At 51.4% G+C, this 26,800-nt stretch overlaps 1 protein-coding gene across 7 annotated transcripts in view; it reads right to left on the bottom strand.

Moving 5' to 3' along the window:
• Positions 1-16,054: 16,054 nt before the first annotated feature.
• ANKS1A (ankyrin repeat and sterile alpha motif domain containing 1A) overlaps positions 16,055-26,800 on the bottom strand; it is a 244,802-nt gene continuing 234,056 nt past the window's right edge. For 2 of the 7 annotated variants that reach the window (XM_058306602.2, XM_058306604.2), the window contains 8 exons: positions 25,829-25,993; positions 24,245-24,370; positions 23,863-23,934; positions 23,660-23,746; positions 23,048-23,185; positions 21,141-21,311; positions 20,226-20,323; positions 16,055-19,330 (listed from right to left, as the gene is read on the bottom strand). In XM_058306602.2, the coding sequence (XP_058162585.1) occupies positions 19,321-19,330; positions 20,226-20,323; positions 21,141-21,311; positions 23,048-23,185; positions 23,660-23,746; positions 23,863-23,934; positions 24,245-24,370; positions 25,829-25,993 (867 nt within the window). In that variant the 3' untranslated portion in view covers positions 16,055-19,320. Of the gene's footprint in view, positions 19,331-20,075; positions 20,324-20,817; positions 20,917-21,140; positions 21,312-23,047; positions 23,186-23,659; positions 23,747-23,862; positions 23,935-24,244; positions 24,371-25,828; positions 25,994-26,800 lie in introns of those variants that run through there. The other 5 variants (XM_058306598.2, XM_058306600.2, XM_058306601.2 and 2 more) reach the window with 3 other exon arrangements.

The raw sequence follows: 26,800 nt of genomic DNA, 5'->3' as shown, positions 1-26,800 counted from the left end.
TTTTACTGTTTTGGTTATCCTTTCTTCTATACTCTCCTCCAACCCTCTCTCTCCTCTCTTTTTCATTCAGGCACTAAGCCTTCCTTTAATATTTCCTTTAAAGGTGGATTCTTTTTTATGAACTATCTTAGTTTTTGTTTGTGAATATTTTGTACTCACCTTCATAAATTGATGGAAAATTTTGCTGCATAAAGAAGTCCCAGCTGGCAGTTTGTGTCTTTCAGTACCCTGACTGTATCATACCACTGTCCTCTCACCTCCATGGTTTCTAATGAGAAATCTACCCTAAGTTTTATTGGGCATCCCTTGTATGTTTGGTTCTCCTTGCTGCTTTAAGAATTTTCTCTTTATCTTTGACTTTCAACATTTTGCGGGGTATGTGTCTTGGTGTAGGTCTATTTGGATTTATTCTGAATAAGTTCCAGTGTGCTTCTTGGACATGAAATTTCATTTCTTTCATGAGAGTTGGGAAATTTTAAGCTGTTATTTCCTCAAAAATACTTCCCACCCCTTTTCCCTTCTCTTCTCCTTCTGAAACTCCAGTGACACGCATGTTATTCTGTTTCATCTTGTCATTCAACTCCCTGATCCCCTACTCAATTTTTTTCATCATTATCACTTATTCTTTCTTCTATCATTTCAAGGCTGCTGTTTTATGTCTATTGTTTTTCCCTCTCCCCTGCTGACACGGCTCCCTTTTCTGTTTGCTCATGGTTTGTGCTCATTGTCTGCTCATTGCTGTGTTTTTTGTTTGTTTTTTGTTTAGAGGACACTGGGAACCGAACTCAGGACCTCCCATGTCAGAGGTGGGTGCTCAACTGCTTGAGCTACATCTGCTCCCTTTAATGTGTTTTTGATATCACCTATTGTGTCTGTCATTCCTATGAGCTCTGTTACTTTTATATTCAGGATTTCAAATTCTTCTTTGTGCTCACTCAGTGTCTTCTTGATGTAATTTATCTCCTTAGCCATATTGTCTTTCAACTCATTAATTTGATTTTGGAAACTTGTGTGCACCTTGTTAATTAGTTGTCTCAAATCATGAGTCTCTTCTGGGGCTTTGCTATATTCCTTTTCTTGGGCCATGTCTTCCATTTTCTTAGTATGCTCATGATTTTTTGCTGTGTCTAGGCATCTGATTAGGATTGTAGTTGACTTACTCAATTTCTTTCTCTTTCACAGGGATTTATTAGCAGGAGGCTGTGTGTTACTGCTGTTCTTTAATTCTTGGTTCTACCTGGGTCATTAGGATTGTCCATGAGTTGCTCAAAACTGGGTTCTGGACCCAGTAATGGCTTGCAGACCCATTTCCTAGGGCCTTGGGAAGGGAGGCTATAGAGGCCAGAAAAAGCCTTATTTACTTTTACTTTTTTTCACTTATTTACTTTTAATATTATCATATGCACTTCCCTTGTCTGCCAGCAGATGGTGCTCTTTGGCAGCCCTCTCAGTTCAAGCCCTGGTGGGAGTATGCTGCAACATGGACCACATCAATGTGATATAGGTTGTAGCCTGGAGGCTAAGAGGCTTGTAATTAAAACTTTCAAAGAGGCAGTTCTCCAACCTTTGCTGGCAGACCCCTCTATTTTCCCAGATAGGAAGTAATTCTGCTCCCCTCTGCATCCTCAACAGTCAGTTCCAGTTAGTAGAGAGGGAGATTGGGAGGGTTGGGTCTCGTTAGTCCTGGATCTCTTTAGTCCCTTGCCAGCTTCCAAGGCAAACAGTGGCGCAGCCCCACAAGACCTGGAAGGGCTCTTGGGACACAGCGGACCAAATTTCTGGGTCAAAAGCTGAGTCAGTCTTAGGCTGTGTCCCTCTCTCTCCCCTTTCCTCGGGTGGTGGATCCCTAGAGCCCCATCTGCCTGTAGCTGGCTCAGAGGCCTGGGGATTCTTTGATGTGGGGGAGGGTGCCAGCAGTAGCAGCTGCTGGTTTCAAATCTCAGTTTTGCCATAGCGATTCCCCTTCTTTGTCCTTCTCTCTTCTGGGCAGTGTCCAGCCTTCACCTAAACCCCAGATCACTTTCCAGGCTGTTTCAGCCTGTCCTCTAGCTATTTTTCGGGAAGAGAAGGGAGTCCCATGTCTTTCTGGTCCACCATATTCCCAGAAGTTCTCCCACAGGTTTCGATATGTTGTATTCTCATTTACATTTATCTTGAGATATTTACTGATTTTCTCTTGTAATTTCTTCTTCAACCTACTGGTTACTTAAGAGTGTGTTTAATCTCCAAATATTTGGGAAATTTCCCCTTTTCCAAAAATCTGTTATTAATTTCCAGTTTCATTCCATTATGATAAGAGAAAGTGTTTTGTATAATTTCAGTCTTTTAAAATTTATTGAGACCTATCTTGTGACTGAACATATGGTCTATCCTGGAGAAGGATCCATGAACACTTGAAAAGAATGTATATATTGCAGTTTTGGGGTGTAATGCTGTACGTGTCTGTTAGGTCTAGTTCCTTTATCATATCATTCAAGCTATCTGTTTCCATGTTTATCCTCTGTCCAGATGTCCTATCCAATGCTAATTGGAAGTCTCCAACTAGTATTGTAGAGACATCTATTTTTTCCTTCAGTTTTGCCAGTGTGTGCCTCATGTATTTTGGGGCACCCAGGTTATGTACATACATATTTATTATAGTTATTTATTCTTAGTGAATTGCTCTCTTTAATTAATATATAATGATCTCCTTTCTCCCTTATAACAGTTTTACATTTAAAATCTATTTCATCCAATATTAGTATCACGTACAGATTTTTGGGGGGGGTATTTTTTTTAAAAAGATTTATTTTTTATTATTTCTCTCCCTCCCCCCCAACTCCCCTGTTGTCTGCTCTCTGTGTCCATATGCTGCGTGCGTGTTCTTCTTTGTCCGTTTCTGTTGTTGTCAGTGGCATGGGAATCTGTGTTTCTTTTTGTTGCATCATCTTGCTGCATCAGCTCTCCATGTGTGCGGCTCCATTCCTGGGCAGGCTGCACTCTCTTTCGCGCTGGGCGGCTCTCCTTACAGGGCTCACTCCTTGCACGTGGGGCTCCCCTTTGCAGGGACACCCCTGCGCGGCAGGGCACTCCTTGCACGCATCAGCACTGCGCATGGGCCAGCTCCACACGGGTCAAGGAGGCCCGGGATTTGAACTGCAGACCTCCCATGTGGTAGACAGACGCCCTAACCACTGGGCCAAGTCCGCTTCCCTGAGGGGTTATTATTTGCATGAAACATCTTTTTTTCAACCTTTCACTTTCAATCTCATTGTGTTCTTACATCTGAGGTGAGTCTCTTGTAGACACTATGTAGATGGCTCTTGTTTTTTATCCATTCTGTCAGTCTATGTCTTTTGTTCGGGGAGTACAATCCATTAATGTTTAATATTATTACTGTAAAGACATTACTTACTTCATCCATTTTATCCTTCAGCTTTCCATTATCATATCTTATTATTGTCTGTCTTTTTACCTTTTAAGTTACCTTTACTAGTAATCTTCATTCTACACTCTTCTCCAAGTCTCTCACCCACGTCCTTTCCTTTCAGGCTGCAGCACTCCCTTTAGTATCTCCTGTAAATCTGGTCTTTTGGTAACATACTCTCTCAGTTTTTGTTTGTCTATGAAGACTTTAAACTCACCCTCATTTTTGAAGTAAAGTTTTGCCAGATAAAGAATTCTTGGCTGGCAGTTTTCTCTTTCCTTACCTTAAATACATACCACTTTCTTCTCTCCTCCATGATTTCTTATGAGAGGTCAGCACTTAATCTTACCGAGGTTCCCTTGTATGTGATGCATGGATTTTCTCTTGCTGCTTTCAGAATCCTCTCTTTGTCTCTGGTATTTACTATTCTGAATAGTAGGTGTCTTGGAGTAGGTCTATTTGGATTTATTCTATTTGGGATGCATTGTCCTTCTTGGATATTGATATTTATGTCTTTCATAAGTATTGGGAAGTTTTTGGTCATTATTTCCTCAGATATTCTTTCTGCCCCTTTTCCATTCTCTTTTCCTTTTGGGACACCAATAATGTGTATTTGTTCATGTCATGTTGTCATTCATTCTGCTTTTCCCATCTTTTCTCTTTCTAGTCTCTTGCCTTTTTAAGTTTGGATGCTTGGTCCTCCAAGTCACTAATTCAGTCTCCCATCAATTCAAATCAGCTGCTGTATGTCTCTAATATATTTTTAATTTCATCCATTGTGTCTTTCATTCCCATAACCTCTGTTACTTTTCTTTGCAGGCTTTTAAATTGTCCTTTATGCTCACCCAATTTCTTCTTAATTTTATCTTTTTAGTCATTTTTCCTTCAACTCCTTGAATTGATTTAGGAGATTTGTATGATTATCATGGATTAGTTGCCCTAAATCCTGTGTCTTGTCAGAATTTGTGGTTTGTTCCTTTCATTGGGCCATCTCTTCCTGTTTCTTAGTATGGATTTATAATTTTCTGCCGATGTCTAAGCATCTGAATATGTTGGTAAATTTACTCAGTCAGTTTCTCTCTTGCCGAGTGGTTTTGTTTCACAGCTCTTCTTTGATTTTTGGTTCAAATTATTCTAAGTCTTTAAAATTGCCCAGTTTAAGTTATCAAAATAGGGCGCAGGACTCACCAATGGGGTGCAGATCCCACGAGAGACCCCAAAAAGCATTTTTTTTCTCCTTGCAGCTTTCAGCTGGCCAGCAGATGGCCAGCAGAGGTACCTTTCCATGAAGGTACCTCTTTCTACCTCTACTTGCCCATGTTCTGATCTGGCCAGAGCCAAGATGCAAACTGGGCTCTGTTGCCTAAACTCACTGAAGAGAAACTGCTCTCCACTCTCTACTGCACCCATCCTTCTCCCAGGGAAGATGTCTGTTGCCCTCTCAGTTGACTGCAGGTTGCCATAGGCTATCTGCATTGAGGGTGGGGGATGTGTGCCATTCCCAGCCATAGGGGCTAGTAACTCACAGTTTGCATTTTGGCTTCTTCCCTATCTCTGTCCCTCACTCCCCTGGAGGATGCACAGCACTCTCCTGGTCTGTGGTTCCCCAAATCAGCTCCCTTGGATAGCTTTTTGTCTTTTCTCCATTGTTTTTGTGATAGAGTTGAGCCCTGACTCCAACTCTGATGCCATCTTTCCAGAATTCAAGACTTCTGTCATTTTCTATTTGTTTTCTATGTCTTATCTTTTTCTTATGTCTTCAAATTTTTCCATTCCTGTCTTATTTTGTATTTGACTGAATATTCTAGTGTACCATTTTGATCCCTGCCCCCACTTCCTTTTCTGTATTCTATTTCATACATTTTAGTTATATTCTTAGTGGCTATCCTGGGAATACAATTCATCTAAAATTTATAGCAATCTAGTTTGAACTGACACCCACTTAACTTCAGTAGACTACTAAAACTGCCCCTGTACAACTCTGTTCCCCCTCCTTTGTTATTCTCACAAATTATTAGCATATATTTGTAATTATTGTTTTATACATTTGTCCTTTAAGTCTATAAGGAAACAGAGAATACATCCAAAAAGACAAAAAACAAAACCCAACCCAACCTGTGTTTTATATTTACCTAGGTAGTTACCTTTACTTGTGTTCTTTGTTTCTTTGTGTGGCTTTCATTTCAGTCTGATGGACTCTCTTTAGGATTTCTTATAGCAAAGGTCTACTAGTGACAAATTCTTGAAGCTTTTGTTTATTTTGAGAATGTCTGAATGTCTCCTTCATTCTTGAAAGACAGTTTTACCTGATATAGAACTCTTGGTGACAGTGTTGTTTTTCAGCACTTTAAATATGCCATCCCATTGCTTTTTGGTTTCTATGGTTTCTAATGAGAAATCTGCTGTTTATCTTATCAAGAATTCCTTGTACATCATGAGTTGGTTCTCTTTTGCTGCTTTGAAGATTCTCTTTGTCTTTCAGCAGTTTGATTATAATGCATCTCAGTGTGGATCTCTTTGAGTTTATCCTACTTTGAGTTTTGTGAGCTTCTTGTGTATGTAGATACATGTCTGTGGCATCTCAATGTTATTTATGAATTCCAAAAAGGAGATTTGATTATGATTGTAAACTGGTCTGTTCCTTTGGGTGTGATACCCTTTCATAGTTTTAGATTTAGTTGAAATACCCTTGATTAAATTATGTTAAAATTAGGGCATACAGGGTTGAGTCCCTGTCCCCCTTAGTAAGCTATGTAAACAGAAGCGCAATCAAGGACACATGGAAGTAGATACACAGAGAAGATAGAGAGGCTCCTGTGGCCTGGGAAGAGAGATGAGCCTGCTGGTTTATAGCTGGCCTTGTGAAGAGAACAGAGCAGCTTAGCATGGAAAGAAATGAGCCCTAGGAAGAGAGATGAGTCCTTTGCAGCCTACAGCTGAGATTGGAAGAAGCTGGAACCACAGAGCCTTAAGAGGGAAGAGGAAGTGTGAACCCTCACAGACACAAATGACTGTGTGAGAAAGTATCTCTTATGGTACCTTGAGTTGGACTCTTTAGGGCCTTATTACTATAAACTTCTACCCAAAATAAATACCCTTTATAAAAGCTAACAGATTTCTGGCATCCCTTTTGGCTAATACAATGTTGTTCATCAAATTTGTGAAGTTTTTGGCCATTATTTTTCAAATATTCTTTCTGACCTTATTTCTTTCTCCTCTACTTCTGGGACTATCATAATGTATGTGTTGGTATCCTTTCTGTTTCTCAGACTGGATAATTTCAATTTACCTATTTTCAAGTTCATTGATTCTTCTGTCTGCTCAAATCTGCTCTTGAACCACACTAGTGAATTCTTCATTTCAGTGATTGTACTTTCCAGCTACGGAATTTCTATTAGGTTCCTTTGTGTGTGTTTTAAAAAAAATAATTTCTCTTTATTGATATTCTTTACTTTTTCAGACATCAATCTGGTTTCCTTTAGTCCTTTGCCCATGGTTTCCTTGAGCTCTTTGAGCATATTTAAGTTGTTTTAACGTCTTTGTCTAGTAAGTCCAATCCTTCTGATTGGTTTAAATTAATTTCTGTTTTTCTTGTTAATGACCCACATTTTTCTGTTTCTTTGTATGCCATGTAATTTCTTGTTGAAAACTCAACATTTTGAATATTAGAGTGTGGTGAGTCTGGAAATCAGATGAAAATTAGATTCTCCTCACTCCCCAGAGTTTGCTTCAGTACCTTTTCTGAACCACCCCCCAACAAATACTGTGTTCCCTGTCATGTGTGGCCACTGACATTCCCGTTCCATTATCTCAGTGGTCAGCCAGTGAACTAACAGAGATCTCCTCAAATGCATAGAGCCAAAAGGAAAATAAAGGGGAGAAAATCCAAATTACTCTCCTGTCTTTGCAGATTGGCTCTGAGCTGAGGCACTCCCTCAACTATTAGTTAGGTTCTCTACAACTTTGTCTCAGCCTCCACCTCCTAATTGCATAAGCCCATAGATTAGCCAGAGGTACAAGCCTATGGTTCTTTCAGGTTTTTTCTGAGCATGAGTCAAGCCCTGGACGTGATGTTGCACTCCAGATTCCCTGGCATACATGGGAGCCTTTTGAAGCCTTAATTCTCCCACGCATCTTTCTCCTCAGTCTCATCCCAGACTTTTCAGTGTCTACTGCTTGACCTGTTTGCTATACCTCGCTCCAGATGGAAGGAGGTAATCTATATATCTTTATTTATTTTTTTATTATTTTATTTTTTTGAGGTACCAGGGCCAGTGATTGAACCTGGGACCTCACACATGGGAAGCTGGTGTTCAACCGCTGAGCCACATCAGCTTCCCTAAGTTGGTTTTTTCATTCGTTTACTTGTTTGCTTTTCTGTGTCTAGGAGGCACTGGGAACTGAACTCAGGACCTCCTGTGTAGAAGCAGGCACTCAACCGCTTGAGCCACATGCACTCCCCAATCTATACATCTTTAAATGCTTTTGATAGACACTGCCTGGGAAGCTGCTCCAGCTCTGGTAGATTTCTGAGGGGGATAAAGCAAAGGCAAGCTTCTGTGTTCATCTTTCAATGAACCAACAGGTCAAAATGCAGAGGCACAATTTTTTTTCAGAACAAGGCATGTATTGCTCCCTCTGGCACCAGCAAGTTGCTTCCAGAACCCTATGGGTGCCATCGAGCTGGGGAGTGGGGGATGGTGGGTTGGTGTATCAGGATTCTCCAGAGTAACAGAACAAACGGTGTGTGTGTGTGTGTCTGTATTATGAGATTTATTTTAAGATACTGGCTTACACAATTGTGGGAACTGGCAAGTCTGAGAAATTCTAGGGCTGGTCAGCAGGCTGGAAATTGTGGTCAGAGTGATGTTGCAGTTTTGAGTCTAAAATCCATGGGATAGACCAGCAAGCTGGAAATTCTGAAAAGAATTAATGTTACAGCCTTAATGTAGAATTTTTTTCTTTCTGTAAACCTTCCCATTGATTGGTTGAGGCCTACCTACATTATTGAGGGTAATCTACTTTATTTAAAGTCAGCAGATATAGGTGCTAATCACACATACAAAATACCTGCATAGCAACATCTAGGCCAGTGTTTGACCAAATAGCTGGACATCATACCCAGCCAAGGTGACACATAAAATTAACATCATTGTCCACCACTTGTCAGTTTGGCTCCATATACATCTCCTTAAACTAAACTTGATCTCCAAATAAAATAACAAAGTCATAGTACTCTACCTAGCATGATAAAACTATCATGGGAAACAGATGTGGCTCGAGCAGTTGGGCTCCTGTCTACCACATAGGAGGTCCAGGGTTCGATGCCCAGGGCCTCCTGGTGAAGGCGAGCTGGCCCATGCGGCGAGCTGGCCCATGTGGAGTGCTGGCCCACACAGAATGCCAGCCCATGAGGGAATGCCGCTCTGTGCAGGAGTGTGTCCCCCCGCACAGGAATGCTGTCGGGCGCAGGAGTGCTGGCCCTCGCGGAGAGCAGGCAAAGCAAGATGGTACAACAAGAGACACAGAGAAGAGACAATAAGAGACATAGTAGAACAGGAGCTGAGGTGAGCAAGAGAATGATCGCCTCTCTCCCCTTTTGGAAGATCCCAGGATCGGTTCCCAGAGCTGACTAATGAGGATACAAGCAGACACAGAAGAACACACAGCAAATGGACACAGGGAGCAGACAATGGGGAGGAAATAAATAAATCTTTAAAAAACAAACAAACAATCAATTCTATGTACAATGGAAAATTCATGAGTCCTTTTCTTAGAAGAAGATAAAAGCCCTTGGGTGATGTTTACTCTTCACCTGGATACCTTGTAACTTAAATACTATGACGTAAAGTTAATACAGCTTATGTTATGTGTAAGTGGATAAGAGAGGGAAGAAAACAAAGTTATTTGTTATATATACATATGCACTCACACAAATGTATAACAAAATGACAATCACAGTCCTCTTTTCTGCAGCTGGCATTTCTAAGCCCCTTCTTGCACAGCGCATTCCATGCCCCCTTTGCCTCAGCAAGCACCTCAGCTGGGTGCAGTCTTTTGCTGGAGAAGTGCCCTGAGACTTCATCCCTGCAGGGTCTGGGCCATTATCAATAGTATCACCGGAATGTGGTTGTTGCTTTTTTTTTTTTTACTTTAATCGGAGGGTGTGGTTGTACTAAAATACACCCTAAGGAATCTCCTTTATTTCAGACCTGCTCTTCCTTATCTCCATTATGTGGTAGTAGTCCAGTTCCTCCTTGACAGTGATGATCAGTCACCACCCAGTACAGTAACTCTCTTCTTTTCCTATTGATTCAGAGGCACGGGGAGCCCAAAGTGGCTAGATGGCAGTTCTAATTTCCAGTTCAGTGGAATTACTGTTGAGTCTCCTGATGGAAGCAAGACTACCAGAATATAAGTTTGAGGGGACAGGAAGAAAAAATTTTGCCAGGGGCCACTTCCCTTTCCTCCCTTTGATTCCTGGACCACGGGAAAAACTGCACCACAGACTGGGTACTGATTTACAGCAATACAGCCTCCTGGAAAACACGGCACCAACCCTGCAAGTAGTCGCCACCTAGCTGGTGCCGTAATTGAGTCTTCAAAGGAGCATTACGTCATTCCTTCAGCTCAGCTGCTTCAGAATGGTGGGGTACAGGATAAGACCAGTGAATGCCATGAGCATGGACCCACTGCCACCTTTCATTTGCTGTGAAGGGAGTCCCTTCATCAGGAACATGCCATCTAGACCGTGCGACAGTGGACAAGCCATTCCGTACGTCCAGGGAGGGAACACGCAGGCAGAAACATGGTGCGCGGGGAAGGCTAATCTGCACCCAGAGTAACGTCTATAGCAGTGAGAGCAAAACCCCGCCCCTGTCACGATGGAAACACCCCGTGTGATCCGTCTGCCCCCGAGTAGCTGGCTGACCACCTCACGGAATGGTGCCACGCTGGGCACTCAGCATTGGCCTCTGGTTTTGGTGAATTGGGCCCTCAACAGCGGCTGCGGTCAAGGCAGCTTTGGAGAACGGAAGTCCAAAACTTCCATCCCTGCCACCATGGCGACTTGTTCATGAGCCCGTTGTGAAATGACGGGAGTGGCTGGGGAAAGAGGCTGCCTGGTATTCACAGAATGGGTTATCTTATCCACTTGACCAGTAAAATCCTCCTCTGCTTAGGACACCCTTTGATGAGCAATCACCTGGGATGCAAATATCTTCACATTTTTTGCCAATTCAGAAAGTTCTATTCACATACCTCTCCCCCAATCTTCCTTGTCACGAATTTTCCAAGTTCCTGACCGTCCAGATAAGCCTTTCGCCACAGCCGATGAATCAGTATAGTCACACCTCTAGCCATTTCTAGACTAGGTGATGGCCAGGCTCAGTGCTCTTCAGTTCAGGATTTCCCTCCACCGTCCTCCAGCCGTGCCCCTGGAGAGGGCTGCAGTGCTGCAGCTGTCCAGTTTCTGCTGGTGACTGCATATCACACAGAACCATCTGTAAATCACACTTGTATTTTCTCTTCCTCAGTCAACTGATAATAGGGAATTTCACTTAGGTACAGGGGAAAGAAGGTAATGTGGCAGGAGTGGTGTCACAGTTTGATATGGTTATGAATTCCAAAAATAGATATTGGATTATTTTGTCATTTGCTCTGTACCTGGGCATGATTAAGTTATGATTAGGGCTTTGATTGGGCCATGTCAGTAGGGCGTTGAGTCCCCATCCCTTGGTGGACTCACAGATAAAAGGTATGGCATAGGACAGAACTGAGGGCTTTTAATGTTGGAGTTTTGATGTTGGAGTTTGGTGCTGAAGCTGGAGCCCCAGGGAGAGAGACAGCTGCTCACCCAATGGTCTACAGTTGACCTTGTGGAGAAAACAGAGGAGCTGAGCCCAGAGGAACCCAGGAAGCCCGAATCCTGGCAGACATCAGCAGCCATCTTGCTCCAACACGTGGAAATAGACTTTGGTGAGGGAAGTAACTTATGCTTTATGGCCTGGTCTCTGTAAGCTCCTACCCCAAATAAATACCCTTTAGAAAAACCAATCAATTTCTGGTATTTTGCATCAGCACCCCTTTGGCTGACTAACACAAGTGGGGTCCACTTCCTAAAGTAGTTTACTTGTGCCTTCGGGACCTGCTAGAGCCTGATCTCATATAGGCCCCTTTCGTTTGATGATGGAGAGCTGCTGTGCACGCCCAACGCTATGGCTTGGTGGATCAGAAAACACTCAGTTGATAATGGGCAGCTCAGTTCTTAGGGTAACGTGGTGGTCCATCGTTAAGCATTCAGTTTCTGCAAGGCCCAGTAGTATGCCAGAAGCTGTTTCCCTGACGGAGAGGAGTTTCCTGTGGAGGACGGCAGGGCTTTGCTCCAAAACCCTAAGGGTTTCCCCTGTGCCTGACACTTTAATGCCTTTCAAAGGCTCCAAAGCCTTTCTCTTCTGCCACTGCCACTTCACACGCCATTGGATCTGCTGGATCAAATGGCCAAGTGGCAGAACCTTCTCTTGTTCTGCGCCCCACACAAACTAGCAACTTTTCAGGTCAATCAGTCAAAGGGCTGGAATGGCACACATCAATGTATGCACCGGTGTGATGTCTTGTGGAAAGGTGCTCAAAGTCCTCGAGGATTAAATTATGACGGGGCTGGAGAGCTGCTGGATGCCTGAGTGAGAGTGAAGATGTATTGCTGGCCTTGACTGCCGAAAGCCAACTGCTTTTGGTGGTCTTTACTGGCAGGTATCAAGAAAAGCACATCTAAAAAAGAAAAAAAGCACTTGCAGGATCAATAGCTGTATGCCAGGTACCAGAGGATGAGTTACTAATAATTTGCTAAGCAATGACACCAGAAGTGGAAAAGCATCTGTAATTAGAGTTATCACCTGGTTACATTTACAGTAATCCTTTGCCATTCCCCAAAATGTTTTCTGCACAAGCCAAATAGGCAAGCTGAGTGGAGAATGTGGGAATCGCCCTTATCCTTCCAGGCTTTCACAGTGGTGTTGCTTTTGATTTACTATTTCCCTAGGCAGAGGTAACTTTAGTGACTTCCACTTGGCTTTTCCTACCATAATAGACCTCGCTCTACAGGTCAAGGGAGCAATGTGGTGATTCTGCCAGTTGCTGAGTATGTCTTATTTCAGTTATATTTTGGAACTTGAGAAATCACCACAGGATGGGTCAGGTACCCTCTGGACCCACTGTGAGAGGGTTCTGAGCTAAGACTCCCTTCGTCACCTGACCTCCACAAGCCCCTACTCTGGCTGGTGGACCACGAGGATGGCTTTTTTTGTTGTTGGTTTTCTGTTTTTGAGGTACCAGGTGTCAGTGATTGAACCTGGGACCTTGTATGTGGGAAGCTGGCACTTAACCACCGAGCCACATTGGCTCCCCGAGTTGGTTTTTTCATTTGTTTTGCTGGTTGTCTGCTTTTTTTTTTTTTTAAGGAGGCACTGGGAACCGAACCTGGGACCTCCTGTATGGGAAGCAGGCGTTTAACCTGTTGAGCCACATCTGCTCCTCCACAGTGATGTTTTGGGCCTCTTGGAATTAGTGTCACTTTAGAGCCCATTTTTCCTCTGTGGTAAAAGGTTGTAGGCCCCTTTGGAGAAGCCTGGGGAAGATGACAGTATAAATGTTTGGCAGTATAGTAGGGTCTCTCCTCCAGGGCACCTTGTCGCCCCTTCACCCCAGGGTCTCCAGGTCTATGAATGGCCCCAAGCCTGGGAATTGACTGAGGGGCTTGGCTCTGTTTTGGCAATTCAGGTTACGCTTCTGAGCCCCTGGGCACTATAAACCTAGCCAAGTAAACACATAAAATTAGCCGTCACAGAGGGTCAGTAAAATTGCTACAAGACTTTCTTATAAATATTTAGCAGCTTTCTTCCTCAAGAAGCACTCCCCTGGCTGCTGTAAATTTTCAATAGATGCCAGAATTCTGAAAAAGTTGATTCTGTCAGTTTGTGTCATCTTAATAGTTGCCTCAGGGGCCACCACCAATTCTTGGAGCTCCCTACTCTGCCATTTTCAGTGATGTCCTGACAGTGTGATTTTGTATGTATATTTTAAAAAAATGAATATGTGCATATTACAGAGGCACATAGTGAAAAGCGAGTCTGTCTCCCCCATTCCCCAAACTACTTTGGTTTATCCTTCCAGAGTCGTCCAGGTGACTGGCCTCTGCCTTGTTTCCAGTCTTAGGGGAAAGCATCCAGTCTTTCCCCACTAAGTATAATCTTAGCTGGAGGGTTTTTTTGGTAGATGCTTATGGTAGGTTGAATTATGCACCCCAGGAAACATGTTCTTAATCCACTCAGTAGAGCCTTTCGCAGATGTCCATTTAGTTGAGGTATGGCACAACTGAGCGAGGCTGGGCCTTGCTCCTACTACTGGAAGCTTTATGAGGAGAAAGCCTGTGGAGAAGCAGGACGTCAAGGAGACCCAGGAGAAGGAAGTGGACATTGCCACGTGACGGGGAAAGCCAGGAACCAAGGATCGCCCACAGCCAGCCTCAGAACACCAGTCTTCCAAGAGAGCATCGCCCTCCTGATGCCTTGGTTTTGGACTTCTCCTAGCCTCAAAACCATGAGCCAGTCAATCCTGTTGTTTAACAGAACCCACTGCAGGGTATTTGTTTTAGCAGCTGAGAAAGACAGAGCTCTTTATCAAGTTGAGGAGGTTCTCTTTTGTGTTAGTTTCCCGTTGCTGCTATAACAAATTACCACAAATTTAGGTGGCTTGAAACAATACAAATTTATCTTACAGTTCTGGAGGTCAAAATTCTGAAATGAGTCTTATAGACTCAAGTGAAGAGATAGTCAGAGCTGCTTTCCTCCTGGAGGACCACTGCCTCCGGAGGCACCGGGGACAGTCTGTGCCTCGTCTCTTCCAGCTCGTGGAGGCTGCCAGCTGTCCCTGACCCGGGGCTCCGCACACCAGCCCCTGCTCTGCAGTCACACTGCCTCCTTCCTTTCTGTGTATATAAAATCACCCTCTGCCTCCTTCTTATAAGGACACTTGTGGTGGGACTTAGGGCCCACCTGGGCAAATCCAGGATAATCTCCCCATCTCAGCATCCTTAATTTAATCACATCTGCCAAGTGCCTTTTGCCATGTAAGTTGACGAATTCAGAGGCTCTATGATTAGGCCGGGGACATCTTTGTGGAGCCATTATTCTCCTTCTAGTCCTATTTTTTTCTGGCAGTTTTCATCATGAATGGATGTTGAAGTTTGTCAAATGTTTTTTATGCATCAGTGGATCAAGTGATTTTTCTTCTTTTGTCTGTTAATATAGTGGGTTACATCGATCTTCAAATATTAACCAGCCTTGGATCCTTGGAAAAAACCTCACTTCATCATGGTGTGTAGTTCTTTTTATATATTGCTGAATTCTATTGGCTAATATTTTGTTAGGGGGTTTTGGTGCTTGAGGAGGATTACTGGTCTGTACTTTGTCTGGTTTGGTATCAGGGCACTAGTAGCTTCATAAAATGAATAAATAAAAAAGTGTTACCCACTCTTCTATTTCTTGGAAGAGTGCAGAAATGGTGTAAATTCTTTAAACATTTGGTAGAATTTTCCATTGAAACCATCTAGGCCTGGAGATTTCTTATTTTTGGAGTTTTACAACTATGGATTCCACGTTACAGGGCTATTCAGATCGTTTCATTTGGGGCAGGACGTCGGGGCACCAGTGCTCGCCAGACCTCTCTCTCCTGCCTGGACCAGGGAGCACGGGAGTGTCAGGCTGGAGAACCCCTTGTCAGGACTGTGAGGCTTCCCGTCATTTGGGTTTGGAAAACAGGCATGCAGCCAAGGCTGGGCCTCCTGTTCCCGTTTTTGCCTAGTCAAATCCTACCCTCCAAACTCGCGTGGGCCCCGTCCCACTGCCTTTCCCCTTGCCGCCCGGGCCACTGGGTCCCTCTGCCCCTTGCCGCCCGGGCCACTGGGTCCCTCTGCCCCTTGCCGCCCGGGCCACTGGGTCCCTCTGCCCCTTGCCGCCCGGGCCACTGGGTCCCTCTGCCCCTTGCCGCCCGGGCCACTGGGTCCCTCTGCCCCTTGCCGCCTGGGCCACTGGGTCCCTCTGCCCCTTGCCGCCCGGGCCACTGGGTCCCTCTGCCCCTTCCCGCCCGGGCCACTGGGTCCCTCTGCCCCTTGCCGCCCGGGCCACTGGGGTCTTTGCCGCTTGAACGCCTGTAGCCCCTGCACTGACTTGTGGGCCAGGAGCTCGCGGCCGTGTCTAGCCCTCAACCCCCACGGCCAAGCTCCTAGGGAGCCTCCTTCCCAGCCCCCGCTGCCCCCGCGGCCTTACCACAGGTGCGGTCATGTCCAGCAGTGACAAGCCTGGACCGAGGCCGAGGACACGCAGCTGCGGCAGCATCTAGCAAGGGCCCCTCCTTGGTATTCAGAACCAGGCGCTGGTAAGGGAGGGAAGGTGAAGGGAGGGCCTTGCGTGGAACTGGCCATCCGGGGCCGCCGCCTGGTGGAGGGCGGGAGGCAGCGGGCAGCGCCCCCAGGCCGCCTGCCCAGCCCTCGGCCCTGGCCCCGAGCCAGCGTCCAGCCTGGCCCTCCCTTCCGCCAGGAAACCATCAGGCACCTCTCAGTTCAGTCAGAGACTCCCAAAAAAAGGAGGCGGATTTTAAGTTGCTTCTTGTTTATTAATTCAGTCTAAGTTGTACAGTTATGAAAACAACAAAACCAAGGCTGGAAGCGCAGGAGCGCACCCACATCTCGGGTGGTGAGGTCGGGCGATGCTGCCGCGCGGGTTGGTAATGTTTGGTACCACAAGGTGTTCATAGTTCAGACAAAAATCGGACAGATTAACAGTCATATGTACAGTAAAATAAAAGGGGAAGTCATTCAAGTATGAAAATACGGAGACAAAGTTTAAATAACCTTTTATGACAGCTCCGTCCCGGGAGGGCCCGCCAGGCCTCCGCAGCCCTGGGCGCCGGGCCTGGGGCAGCCGCGTCCACACCGGCCTTCTAACCTCGCGATGCCCCACTGTGCTGGCTGCCCGTCCCACCCAGGCCTCGCCCGGGAGCTCCTCCAGCAGCCGATGCTGGAGACCAAGAGGGCTGCCGAGGGCTGCAAAGGCAAAGCCCGTCAGGAGGAAAACCTCACTGCTCAGTGCAGCTGGCAAGCAGAAGAAAGAGCAGGGCAAGCAGAGCGCCTGCGGGTGCAGACAAGTACCGAGCCCACCCTCAGCTCCCCACCTCGAGGGGCTCCTTCACAGTTCACAAACGCAGCGATGGAGCTGGCCAGACTGCGCGCCTTGCACTCAGAGAAGTGGAAAAGCAGGGAATTCTCCACTCGAGGCCTGTCCTTAAAGTGAAAACACTCCTTTCAAAGGAAGGAAGAGCTCCTGCCCCAGAGGAGGACTGAGAAGAGCAAGCAAGCCCCAGCCACTTTCCTTTCCGCACTATTCAGAAATATACTGATCTCAAAACAAACCCAGAGCCAGAGAGGGCTAGTCCAGGCTTTCCAATCCGAAAACACCTCGAATAAATAAAGAAGACATAGCAGCTTCAAGGGGGAGAAAACACCTACATATTACTTAAAAACAAAAACAAACAGCTTGAGGAACTCATCGTAGTGTTTCTACAGTTTTCTTTTTGGGTTGCCCAACTACCAACAGAGGCCTTAGGTAAGAAGTGCCCCTCTGCAGAGGGAGGCAGGCGCCAGCATCAGGGCTGCAGCACAAGCAGCGCATCTGCCCACGAATCTTAGGTTTCCTTGTCCATTCTCAGAAGCAAGCAGGGGCTGAATACCGCACAGTATTAGCAAATGGAAATCCTCACAGGCCCTGAAAGAAGGAGGAGGCAAAGTCAAACTTCAAGGCATCAGGTCTTCATTTAGTACCGAGAAGAGATCAAGAGGAAAAGCTGCCTCTGCTCGAATGCGGAGCTGAGTCCCAGGACCTGCTGTGCCGGGCGGCTCGGCAGAGGAAGCCAGAGGCCAGGCCTCGCGGGGGCCACGGGCTACGGCCCTGCTTGCACCTGGCCAGCCACAGAGGCGGGGCTGCGCCCAGGAGCACCTCCCTGCACCGACACACCAAAGTAGGGTTTCAATTCACAGCCTTTGCCGAGAAAGAATGCTGCAGCTGCCAGAGCCTGGACTACTTATTCTAGGCACAGAACGAACTGTGCCAGTAAAATAGGAGGGCTGCTGGAGTGCCCACGGAGGAGGTGCTGCTTTCTGCTACCTGCCCTGGAAGGTGTCGCACACGTGGCTGAGTGCCTCTGCCTGTCAGCCGCACACGAGCGGGCCCCATTCTCCACCACCCGCCAGGAGAAAACCAACGCGAAGAAGCAAAGCACACCAGGGGACGGTGGGAGCAGCAGCATGGCCCCGGGACCTGAAGCCACGGCCGGGGAGAGCAGACTGACCGCCACCGCAGCCTTTCCTCTACCTGGAGCGCGGCAGGCGCACGTGCCCTTCAGCCCCTGAGCTGAGAGTATCACAGTCAGACAGAGAATTCAGAGAATCAAAAGGAGCCCTCCCACACAGACCTGATCAGCCAACCCAGCTGGCAGGCGGCCCTCCTAGCTGCCCTACCCTTAGTGCCCCCAGCAGAGCTGCTCTCCTCTTCCTGCCTCGGACCTGGCCGTCAGTGTCCGTGGGGAGCTTGGGACAGCCAGTCCAGGGCAGTGCTCTGGTGACCAAGGCGCAGAAGACTGGGGCGGGCCCAGTGCTCCAGCCACTGGCTCCAGCTTACTGCGGCAGAAGCTGCGCTCTCAGCTCCACGCAGCCACCCACCTCACGCTCGGAGCCCCAGAAACAGGCCAGAAGCCTATGCTTTTTCTGGGCCCTCACTGAACGGACCGTGCCCAGCTTTAGACAGGGACAAGAGGGTGTGCAGCTCAAGCACAGCCACTCACTCAGCTGAGTGCAGGGCACAGACTCTGACAAGTCTCTGCTCTGCCCGGAGCCTGCCTTCTCTTCGGACCTGCCAGGCCCTGCCAAGATCCCCTGCTGGGGACAGACAGGCTGGACAGATGGCCGTTCAGCCAAGCTCAGCTCCTGTCCTCTGACCCTATGGCTGTTTGTGTAAAGGTTGGCAGTTTGACTTAGAGGTTTGAGCCAAGTGTTAAAAGTTCATTCTTTAAAAAAAAAAGTTTTTTTTTCTATTAAAAAAAAAAAGTGTTCTGGACAAGTCACTTCCTGGCCCCTGGAGTCCCGGGCTCGTCTCCCAGAGGCCTGAGTGCTTCTCCGTGGCCAGGGCGGGGCTCTGCAGGCCCAGGCCACAGCCGAGAGGAGCTCCTCCAGGCAGGTGGGCCTGGCCTTCTCGGCGGCAGGGGAGGCGGCGTGGGGGTGAGAGCCTGTGCCCGGCAGCTGTGATCCCGCAGCACGGTGGGTCCTCAGTGGCTCAGCTTGGCAGAAGCAAACACAACGGGGGAGGAAAGGGTTAATTGAAGGGGGCTGCGCAAGGTGGAGGGAGGAAGCTGAAAGGAAACATGAAGCGAGATCGTGGTCCCTCGCGGCCTCCGACGCCCTGTGAGGCCTGCTCCGGCGCCCGGGCCGTGCCCGCCACTGCCTCTGGCTCAGGAAGGCTGCTCTGGACGGCACGAGGGCGGGCGGCAGGCAGCAGGCCCCACCCCGGCCTCTCAACTCGGCTTTAAACTCCAAAATAATTGCTTTAACGTGTTGGCTTTTCTACTGGATAGCCACATCTGCACTGCGTCCTCATGGAGCTGTTTCTTTCCTGTCTCCTGCCAGCCGGGCTGACTCGCCCACTCTGGGAACGGAGGGCCTCCTCACGCTCGGCTCCGCAGTCCCAGCGGCTGATCCACTCTGGAGAGACAGACTGCGCAGCTTCTCCTCTCAGAGGAATCCAGAGGCCAGAGAGGTCGGTCGGGGAAGGGCCACACGGCTGACTATGATACCACACTGTGGAGGAGTGTCAGAAGGTTCTGGAAGACAACGGAGGCTGCTTGGTCCAGGCCCCTGTCCAGCCTGAGTGTGAGGAGGAAGGGCAGCACGCAGGCCGGGCACGGCCTCACTCCTCGAGTCCCACGGGAAGGCCTTGCTCCCCGGGGGGCTGCCTCCAGCCAGGCCAGGCGGCCCCACCTTGTGGCTCAAGGGTGAAGACGGGAGGGAAAACCACACACACGCCACCCCACTTCTGGGAGTGGGGGGCTCAGCAGGACCGAGTTATCTGCTGAGGAGCGAGCCTGTGCACGTTCAGGTGTTCTGAGCCCCATGCGCCCTTGGGCCCTTGGAGAGCAACCGGGCCCTGGGCAAAGCCACGTCACGCACCACGCAGGGGCACCTGAGAGCAGGGAAGGGGCAGGCGCAGGGCAGCTGGGACGCGGCGCGGGGCTTCTGGCACTGGGTGGTCACAGTGGTTGGTTGTACCAGGAAAGGTGAGGACAGCTCCCAGGAGCTGCCCAAGAGCGGCCCTGGAGAGGAGAGCCGGGCGCTGGCGCTCGGGCCCGGTCACAGGGCGTCAGCACGGGTGCGGCTGGGTTCCGCTTGCAGGCTGCTCCCACCCCCCCAGGATTCACAGTGCCTGCCCACGGGGGCTTCCCGGGTGCAAAGAGCCCCTTAGCCCTCTTGGTCCCCACCTCGAAGGCCGCCCCCCGCCCACCCCGCGCTGCCCTCTGCCCGGGAGCGGTCACAGTGGTTGGTGGCGTTAGGCGGAGGAGCTGTTAGCAGTATCTAGAGCTGCTGCCCGGGAGCGCGGCCCGTGGGCTGTGGCCTTGGCGTCACAGCTGGAAGCAGAGCTGAGGACAGCGGGAAGCTCAGGTGGCAAAGGCACAGAGAGACTAGCGCAGACGGGGCGTCTAGAAGATAGTGGTCTCATACTTGGTGCTGAGGCTCCGCCCAGAGTCGGGTTTCGGGTCCACGACCCAGGAGACGCTGGCGTGTGGCTGCGCGTCCTGCTCCGCCTCAGGCGGCGCCAGCTGCCAAGCAAGGACGGAGGGCGAGAGTCAGAAAGGAAACTGCCGGAACCAGGGGCCAAGCGGGCCCCGGCACCCCCCGCCCCCACCCAGGCCGGGCTGGGGCCTGTTCCCAGGGAGGGGCAGGGTGGGCGAGGGGCACCCTCCCGGGAGCGTCCCGGGGAGAGCCATCTCCAGGCCTCCCGGGGACACTTTCTTCTCTCAGAATTCCTTGGACCGGGAAGTTAGAGGGCACCTTGCCCTATAAGCACCCTGCTGTAGGCCCCAGACCTGTTCACGGGGAGAGGGCGGGCCGGGGGAGTTCTGGAACAAGCCAAAGGTCCCTCTGGCAGGGCCTGAGAGCACTCCCCCTAGGGTGAGAGCCCCGGAGAGAGATACACAGAACAGTGCGGAAGCAGAGCCGGGGTCAGAGGGCATGGCAGGACGTACAGGGAGAGGCCACTGAGCTCACGGGCACTGGGGGGGGGCTGACACAGACCACACAGGGGTGTAAAGACCTGGGCTCCAGGACTAACAGACGGCAGCGGGAGGAAAGAAGGACGGTGGGTGGTGCAGGTGTGACAGTAACAACAGCGACTATCAGGGGGCGGCGGCACCTGGGGCGCAGAGCAAAGCAGACAGACACAGGGACGGCATCACCACGGGCAGCCCACCCACTGAGGGGTGCCCAGCCAGGGAGGGGGCGGACAGCCCCGAGGGCACGCCTGCTCCCCGCAGGGGCGGTGGGGGCTGGCCCTTTCCCTGAGGAGACCTCCCTGCGCGGCTCCACCCCAGGCCCGGGGCCCGGGGGTCCGGGGAGCGCGGAGGCCGGCCCACGTACCGCTGGCTTCCTCGTGCCCACGCGAGGCTTGGGCACCGGCTTGGAAGACTTTGTTTCCGTCGTCTCCGCGGCAGGGGCCCCCGCCGGCCTGGACTTCTGGGCCTGCAGGGCCAGCTGATAGGCCACCTCGAACGCCTGCCCCAGCGTCAGGATGATCTCGTAGGTCAGATTCTGGGAGGAAAGAGGGCACGCGCACAGGGCGTTTAGAGCCACGTCGCCCTTTCCGTAAGGGCTGCTTCACTCCACATCCTCAGCCAGAGCCCCAGCAAGGGCAGGGCGGCGACCAGCAGAGGAACAAGCGCAGCCGATCCGGCTAGGACACTTGCTGTGGAGACGCAAATCCGTCCTAAATCAATTGGTACATTAGGGAACCACTTGAGCAGAATACGGGTTTTGCATTCCCTCATGCACAATCCTGTCCAAGAGAAACACCTGGTGAATGCAAACCTCCCAGCTGAACTGTATCGCCTGGGGGTCTTCCAAGGACGGCCCCTGCCTCACAAGGACTCCCGGCCCCTGCCCACTGTCACCCTGCCCCTGCCTGCAGGGGGCCGCCTTCCCTGCCCAACAGCCACACGCTCAGCCCTTCACCACGCCCGGGCTGTGCCCACACCCCCTCTCCCATCAGGGATCTCCCATCTTCCCTCCCTGGTGTCTGCTCTCTCTACCCCCTTTCCGCTCCCTTGCTGGCAGGCAGCCCGGGGGCAGGGGAGCGGGCTGGGGGTTGGTGGAGCGCAGGTGCACAGCCCCACGCGCAAAGGCCAGGTGTTCTTCAAGGCCACTGCCATAGTAATTGTAGCACTTAGGTAGTTCTTAACCATTTTCAACCATTTTAACAAAATGGTGCTTCTACTTTTTGTCGGATTCCTATCTTACAAACAGTAAAGTGTCCCGACATCTCAGTGTTGTGCTCCTAACCCCCTCCCACGGTGTTCACGCGGGAATTTTACAGGGCGCAGTGGTTTTTAGGAACATGCATGTTGCTACAGCAGCGCTGACTGCACACGGAGCATGTGAGCTGGGTAAGGAGGTGCCAGGAAGTGTGACGTCCGTGAGGACCGCGTCATTATCTTCACGCCACCCCATGAGGTTGGCCATATTACTGTCCCGCTTACAGATGAGGACACAGGGACAGGTGACGTTGCCATGGCCACCCAGCTAGCGAGTGGCAGGGCCAGGAGTCTGAAGCCGGTGTCTGGGCTCCCAAGCCCTTTGCTAGCCCACAGCATGCTGAGGTCTGGGTCCATGGGGCCCCAGGGATGCGGGCAGGCCCAGAGCTGTGTATTTGTGGAGCCACAGAGTGTTTGGAAAGAGCTACTTTCCCTGAGGGAGCAGGGACCTGGATGAAACTCCTGGGGGCGAGCGGGGAGATGACGAGGCCACCCGCAGGCGTCGTCCCAGGTCCTGGCGTGTGGGTGCTCACGCTCTCATCCTCTTCCTGGGCAACATGCATGAGGCTGAGCTTTCTCAGCCCAGCGGCACTCCACAACTAGTGTGAGCAGAAATGTGGGGACACAGCTCCTGCCACGGACGACACGGCTTCCTCCAGGAGGGAAGCAGAGGGCTCGCGGGGAGACGCCGGCTGTCTGGGGAGGTCTGCAGGAGGCAAACGCCTGGCCTGGTCAGGAGAGAGGCAGCTAGAAACCGGAAAAGCAGCTGTGGCCAGAACTCTGGCTAAGCCTCTTCTCTCTGCTTTAGTCTCATTGCTGCAAGGAGAGGAGCTGGACTGGGTGACCAGTGAGGTTCCAGTCACAAACCAGGCACTTCCTCAGGGCTGCCGGGGGCCGAGACGGCCCTGACAAGGAACCCGTCGAGGCCGCTCCGCCCGTGCAGACCCTCGCGGCCGCGGGCTCTGCCGCGTCACCTTCTCGGAGCAGGGCCCAGCGCCGCCCCGGGGCCCCACCTACCACGTCCACCGTGCTGAAGACGTGGCAGTAGTGGTGGCTGGTCTGCAGGTCCTTGGTGATGTAGGCGAAGGTGCAGAGGTCCTCTGGGTCCTGGGCCGCGCAGGAAATGTTCCGGATCTCATGTTCCGCGATGACGTTCTGCCGGGAGAGCAGGGTTCTAGAACTCTCTGGCTACCAGTTTCCCTCGAGGTCCCACCCCAGCCCTTTTACCACCACCACCTTGCTTTGTCCCTGCCTAGAGTGATAAGCCAGGCACACCGTCCTCTTTCCCCATTTTTGGGGGGTGGGAATGGGGGCAGTGTCTTAGCTTGTTTGATTCAGATTTGGGGTCTCCATCCTTGACCGTGGCAAACAAGGGAGTGAAATGTTCACAGCCAAGCACCAGCTCTTCCAGTGGGGGGAGGTGGGAGGGGTCTCAGGAGCTGCGGGGTATGTGGGGCTCCCTTTGCGCGCGTGGGGAAGAAACGCAGGGGCTGGAGGCGCTGAGCACCTCAGACAAGCACCCAGGCCGGGAGGGGGATGGAGAGCGGCCGAAGGGCTGAGGACACCGAGGGAAGCGCCCGGCAGGCAGCAGTGCCGTGGCCCACCCCCAGCGGCCCGGCGGGAGCCCACCTTGTTGGAGGCATCGATGAACTTGACGCCCCTGTAGGTGATGGACAGGACAATGGTGGGGATCTTCTTCATGTGCTCCGTCGACCTCTACAGGACACGGGCGGGCCTGTGAATGCCCCTTCTCAGGGCGAAGCCCACGGCACCCCCCGTCCCCGGCCTCCCGCCCCGAGGCAGCGCCCCCACGCCCTTCCCCACCAACCTACCCGCATCTTGGCACAGGCATCTTGCGTGGACTCTGTCCCTCGCAGATCTTTGATCAGCATGGAGCCCAGATACTGTGAACAGGCAGCGTGTGGCTTAGGAGACCCTGCGCTGCCACACGCGGTGACCTAGCCAGCTGGGGACCACCCCACGATCGGGACACGCTCTGGACCCGTGCCCACTGGCAAGTCCACTGGCTGGTCCTGCCCAGAGGCCCGCCCTGCCCCTCAGCTGCTGGGGGCCAGGAGTGGAGAACGGCACTGCCCTGGCCTGGCGTCTTGGAGGGTCCCGGGACCTGCCGTGGCCCGAGGCTGCAGGGAGCATGGTCAGGAAGGGGCAGGAAGAGGGCAGGCTGGTCATGCGGGGAGGGCAGGGGGAACTCACGTTGGCTTCATAACCGCAAGACTCGAAGATGAGTTTCTCTGGCTGGTGTTGCCAACTCTGCACAGGGGCGTAGGGGGCGGCCAGGCTCGGGGGACGAAGGGTCAGCTTGGCCTCGTGGTGCTCTTCCTGCAGGACACGCAGAGTCAGAGGCCTGCGCCCGCCCTCCGGAGCCCAGGGCTCTCTTCCTGACTCCAGCCCACCCGAGAGCAGAGAAGGTCAAGCCTTGGCTGGAGAGGGCGGCGGTGCAGACCGGCAATTCAAGGGCGCTGTGCCAGGTGCTCTCCAGGCAAAAAGGGCAGTGGCTACCAGTAGAGAAGCTGGGACCCACAACACCAGGAAGGGCTGTGTGTGCCCGGGGGGGCCTGAGCCTTCCAGAGGTGGGAAATGACAACACCAGAGGGGGAGGAACCAAAGAGCACACGGACGTGGGCGACCACAAGCTGCGGGGTGCTGCGGGGTGCTGCGGGGGCAGGAAGAGTGAAGGAGGCAGCAGTGGGGCCCAATCCCCAGAGGCCTCAGGGCTCTCTCGAGGGCCCTGGAGTTAATCCGGGGGGTTGGGAAGTCAGTGAACTAGCCATGGCGAGGGACGCACTGAAAGCGCACCCTAACCGTAGCTATGTGGGGGCCGGGAGGCCATCAGAGTCCAGGTGAGAGACGATGGGCCCTGGGAGAAGGAACTGAGAGGAGGGAAAAATTCAAGCAGTATTTAAGGTTCCCATTTCCAGCAAGGGGCAAAGAGTCTCTCGGTACAGAACTAAAGCTGCTGGTTAGTGAGCTTAAAAAATCTTTTAAAATTCATGGCTGTGCTATGGAAAGGTAAGGGAAACCCCCAGAGGCCAGAAATGAGCCGTGTGAATTAAGAGAGAAAAACCACAGACCGGATCTAACCTGCGCTCTGGGGAGCTGAGGGACACCTGCCACTCTTGTCTGTAGCAGGCTAAGGCAGGTGGACCTGAGACAAAGTCAGGCTCTGCACAAGGCAGGAGGCAGGACAGGTAGCACTAGATAAATCTGGGGGATCCTCAAAGCAATCCCCTGAGAGAATGACCTAGGAATACCAACGGAGCCGACCCAGGGCAGGGGCTGCAGCCGAGGCCATGAGCCTGGGCGGGGGGACAGCGCCATCACCATGGTTCTCTCCAGCTGCACCTGCCACCGGGCTGCAGACACACGGGGGAGAGTGGAGTCTGATCTGGGCTGCAGTTTTACTGGGCAGGTGGAGCAGAAGGATATGAAGTTAAGGAGGCTGGAAAGAAAACAGTTCCAGGGTGGCAGGGTAAGGAAGAAATGGGCAAACAGATCGGGGCTCAGAGCCTGGGAGAAAATCAGTCCGGGACCGTGGGGTGCGTGCTCTGTGAGCGGCTGCGTGGACGAGCAGGGGTCACCGTCACAGAGATGGATCTGAACTTCTGAAGGAGGGCTAGCCCAGGCCACGCTGCTGGAGGCCAACAGTGCCGGGAGCTAAGCAGGCAAAGACCTGGGCGTGGGGGTGGGCAGGGGGGTGGGGTGAGCGGGGATTCTGGGAGCGGACGGCCTGCCCAGGGGAGCGAGGCAGCCCCACATCTGCCTCCCCTCCTGCCCCACCTGGGTTCTGAAGTGCTCCACGCGCGAGTGGGCCGCAGGGTCGTGGAGACCGTCGTGCCGCCTCCTGCCCGTGTCCCCTGGAGGTAGCAGCAGGTCTGCCGATCGCCCCGTGCAGGAATCATTCTGACTGAGGGGAGAAGACGTCTGGGAGAGCAAGTCTTGGCACTGTGGTGGGAGAAATCCAGGTGACACTGGGAACTTGTCAGTCCCACCCCTAGGCTGTAAAGTCAGAGGTGCCAGCCAGTCCTGGGGCTGGTGGCTGGCCCGAGCAGGGGCGGCGAACCAGGGGGAGACCGTGCTGGGGCTGGCTCTAGCTGCCACCGCACAGAGCACAGGGGCCACACACCAAGGGGGTCAGAGGAAGGCACGCTGAGCCAGAAGCCTGCGGGGAGCCTGGCAGCCAAAGAGCTCCAGATCTGCAGCCTCACCCTGAAGGGCAACAGGCACCGGAACCCCCAGAGTTCACCAGGCCCCCTTGGCCTGGAGCTGCACGGGAGAGGGGCGCACTGGGTAAACCCCTCCACATTTATCCTAAATCAGACCAGCTGTCACAGGCCTGCTGCAGAGCTGCGGGGAACAAGAACAAATACAAAGCTCCTTCCCGAGAACAAACAGTCCCAGGCACACCCCAAGATCACCCCAGGAGTCTCACTTGAATGTGAGGCTGGTTCCCAGGACAAGTCCGGGCTCAGGTCTCACTGTGGAAGGAGGTTAAAACAGTACCCACTTTCTGAGGCTGGAGGAGAGTTAAACGAGTTAAGGTACGTGAAGTGCCTGTCCAGAGCCCAGCACAAATCGAGGGCTCAGAAACGGGAGCTGGAGTGATGCCACCAAGAGGAAGAAGATGCTCCAAGGTTTTGTCCCCCACCGAAGAAGTTTTAAATAATAGGCAAAAAACTGGCAGACCCATCCTTCTTAGAGCTCCAGAAAATAGTTAAAGGGTTGCAGTATCTTGTCAAGGACTGAATCAAG

Source organism: Dasypus novemcinctus, chromosome 11 (assembly GCF_030445035.2).
Source record: "Dasypus novemcinctus isolate mDasNov1 chromosome 11, mDasNov1.1.hap2, whole genome shotgun sequence".
NCBI classification, from domain to species: domain Eukaryota; kingdom Metazoa; phylum Chordata; class Mammalia; order Cingulata; family Dasypodidae; genus Dasypus; species Dasypus novemcinctus.
This window is presented reverse-complemented; position numbering and strand designations above follow the sequence as displayed.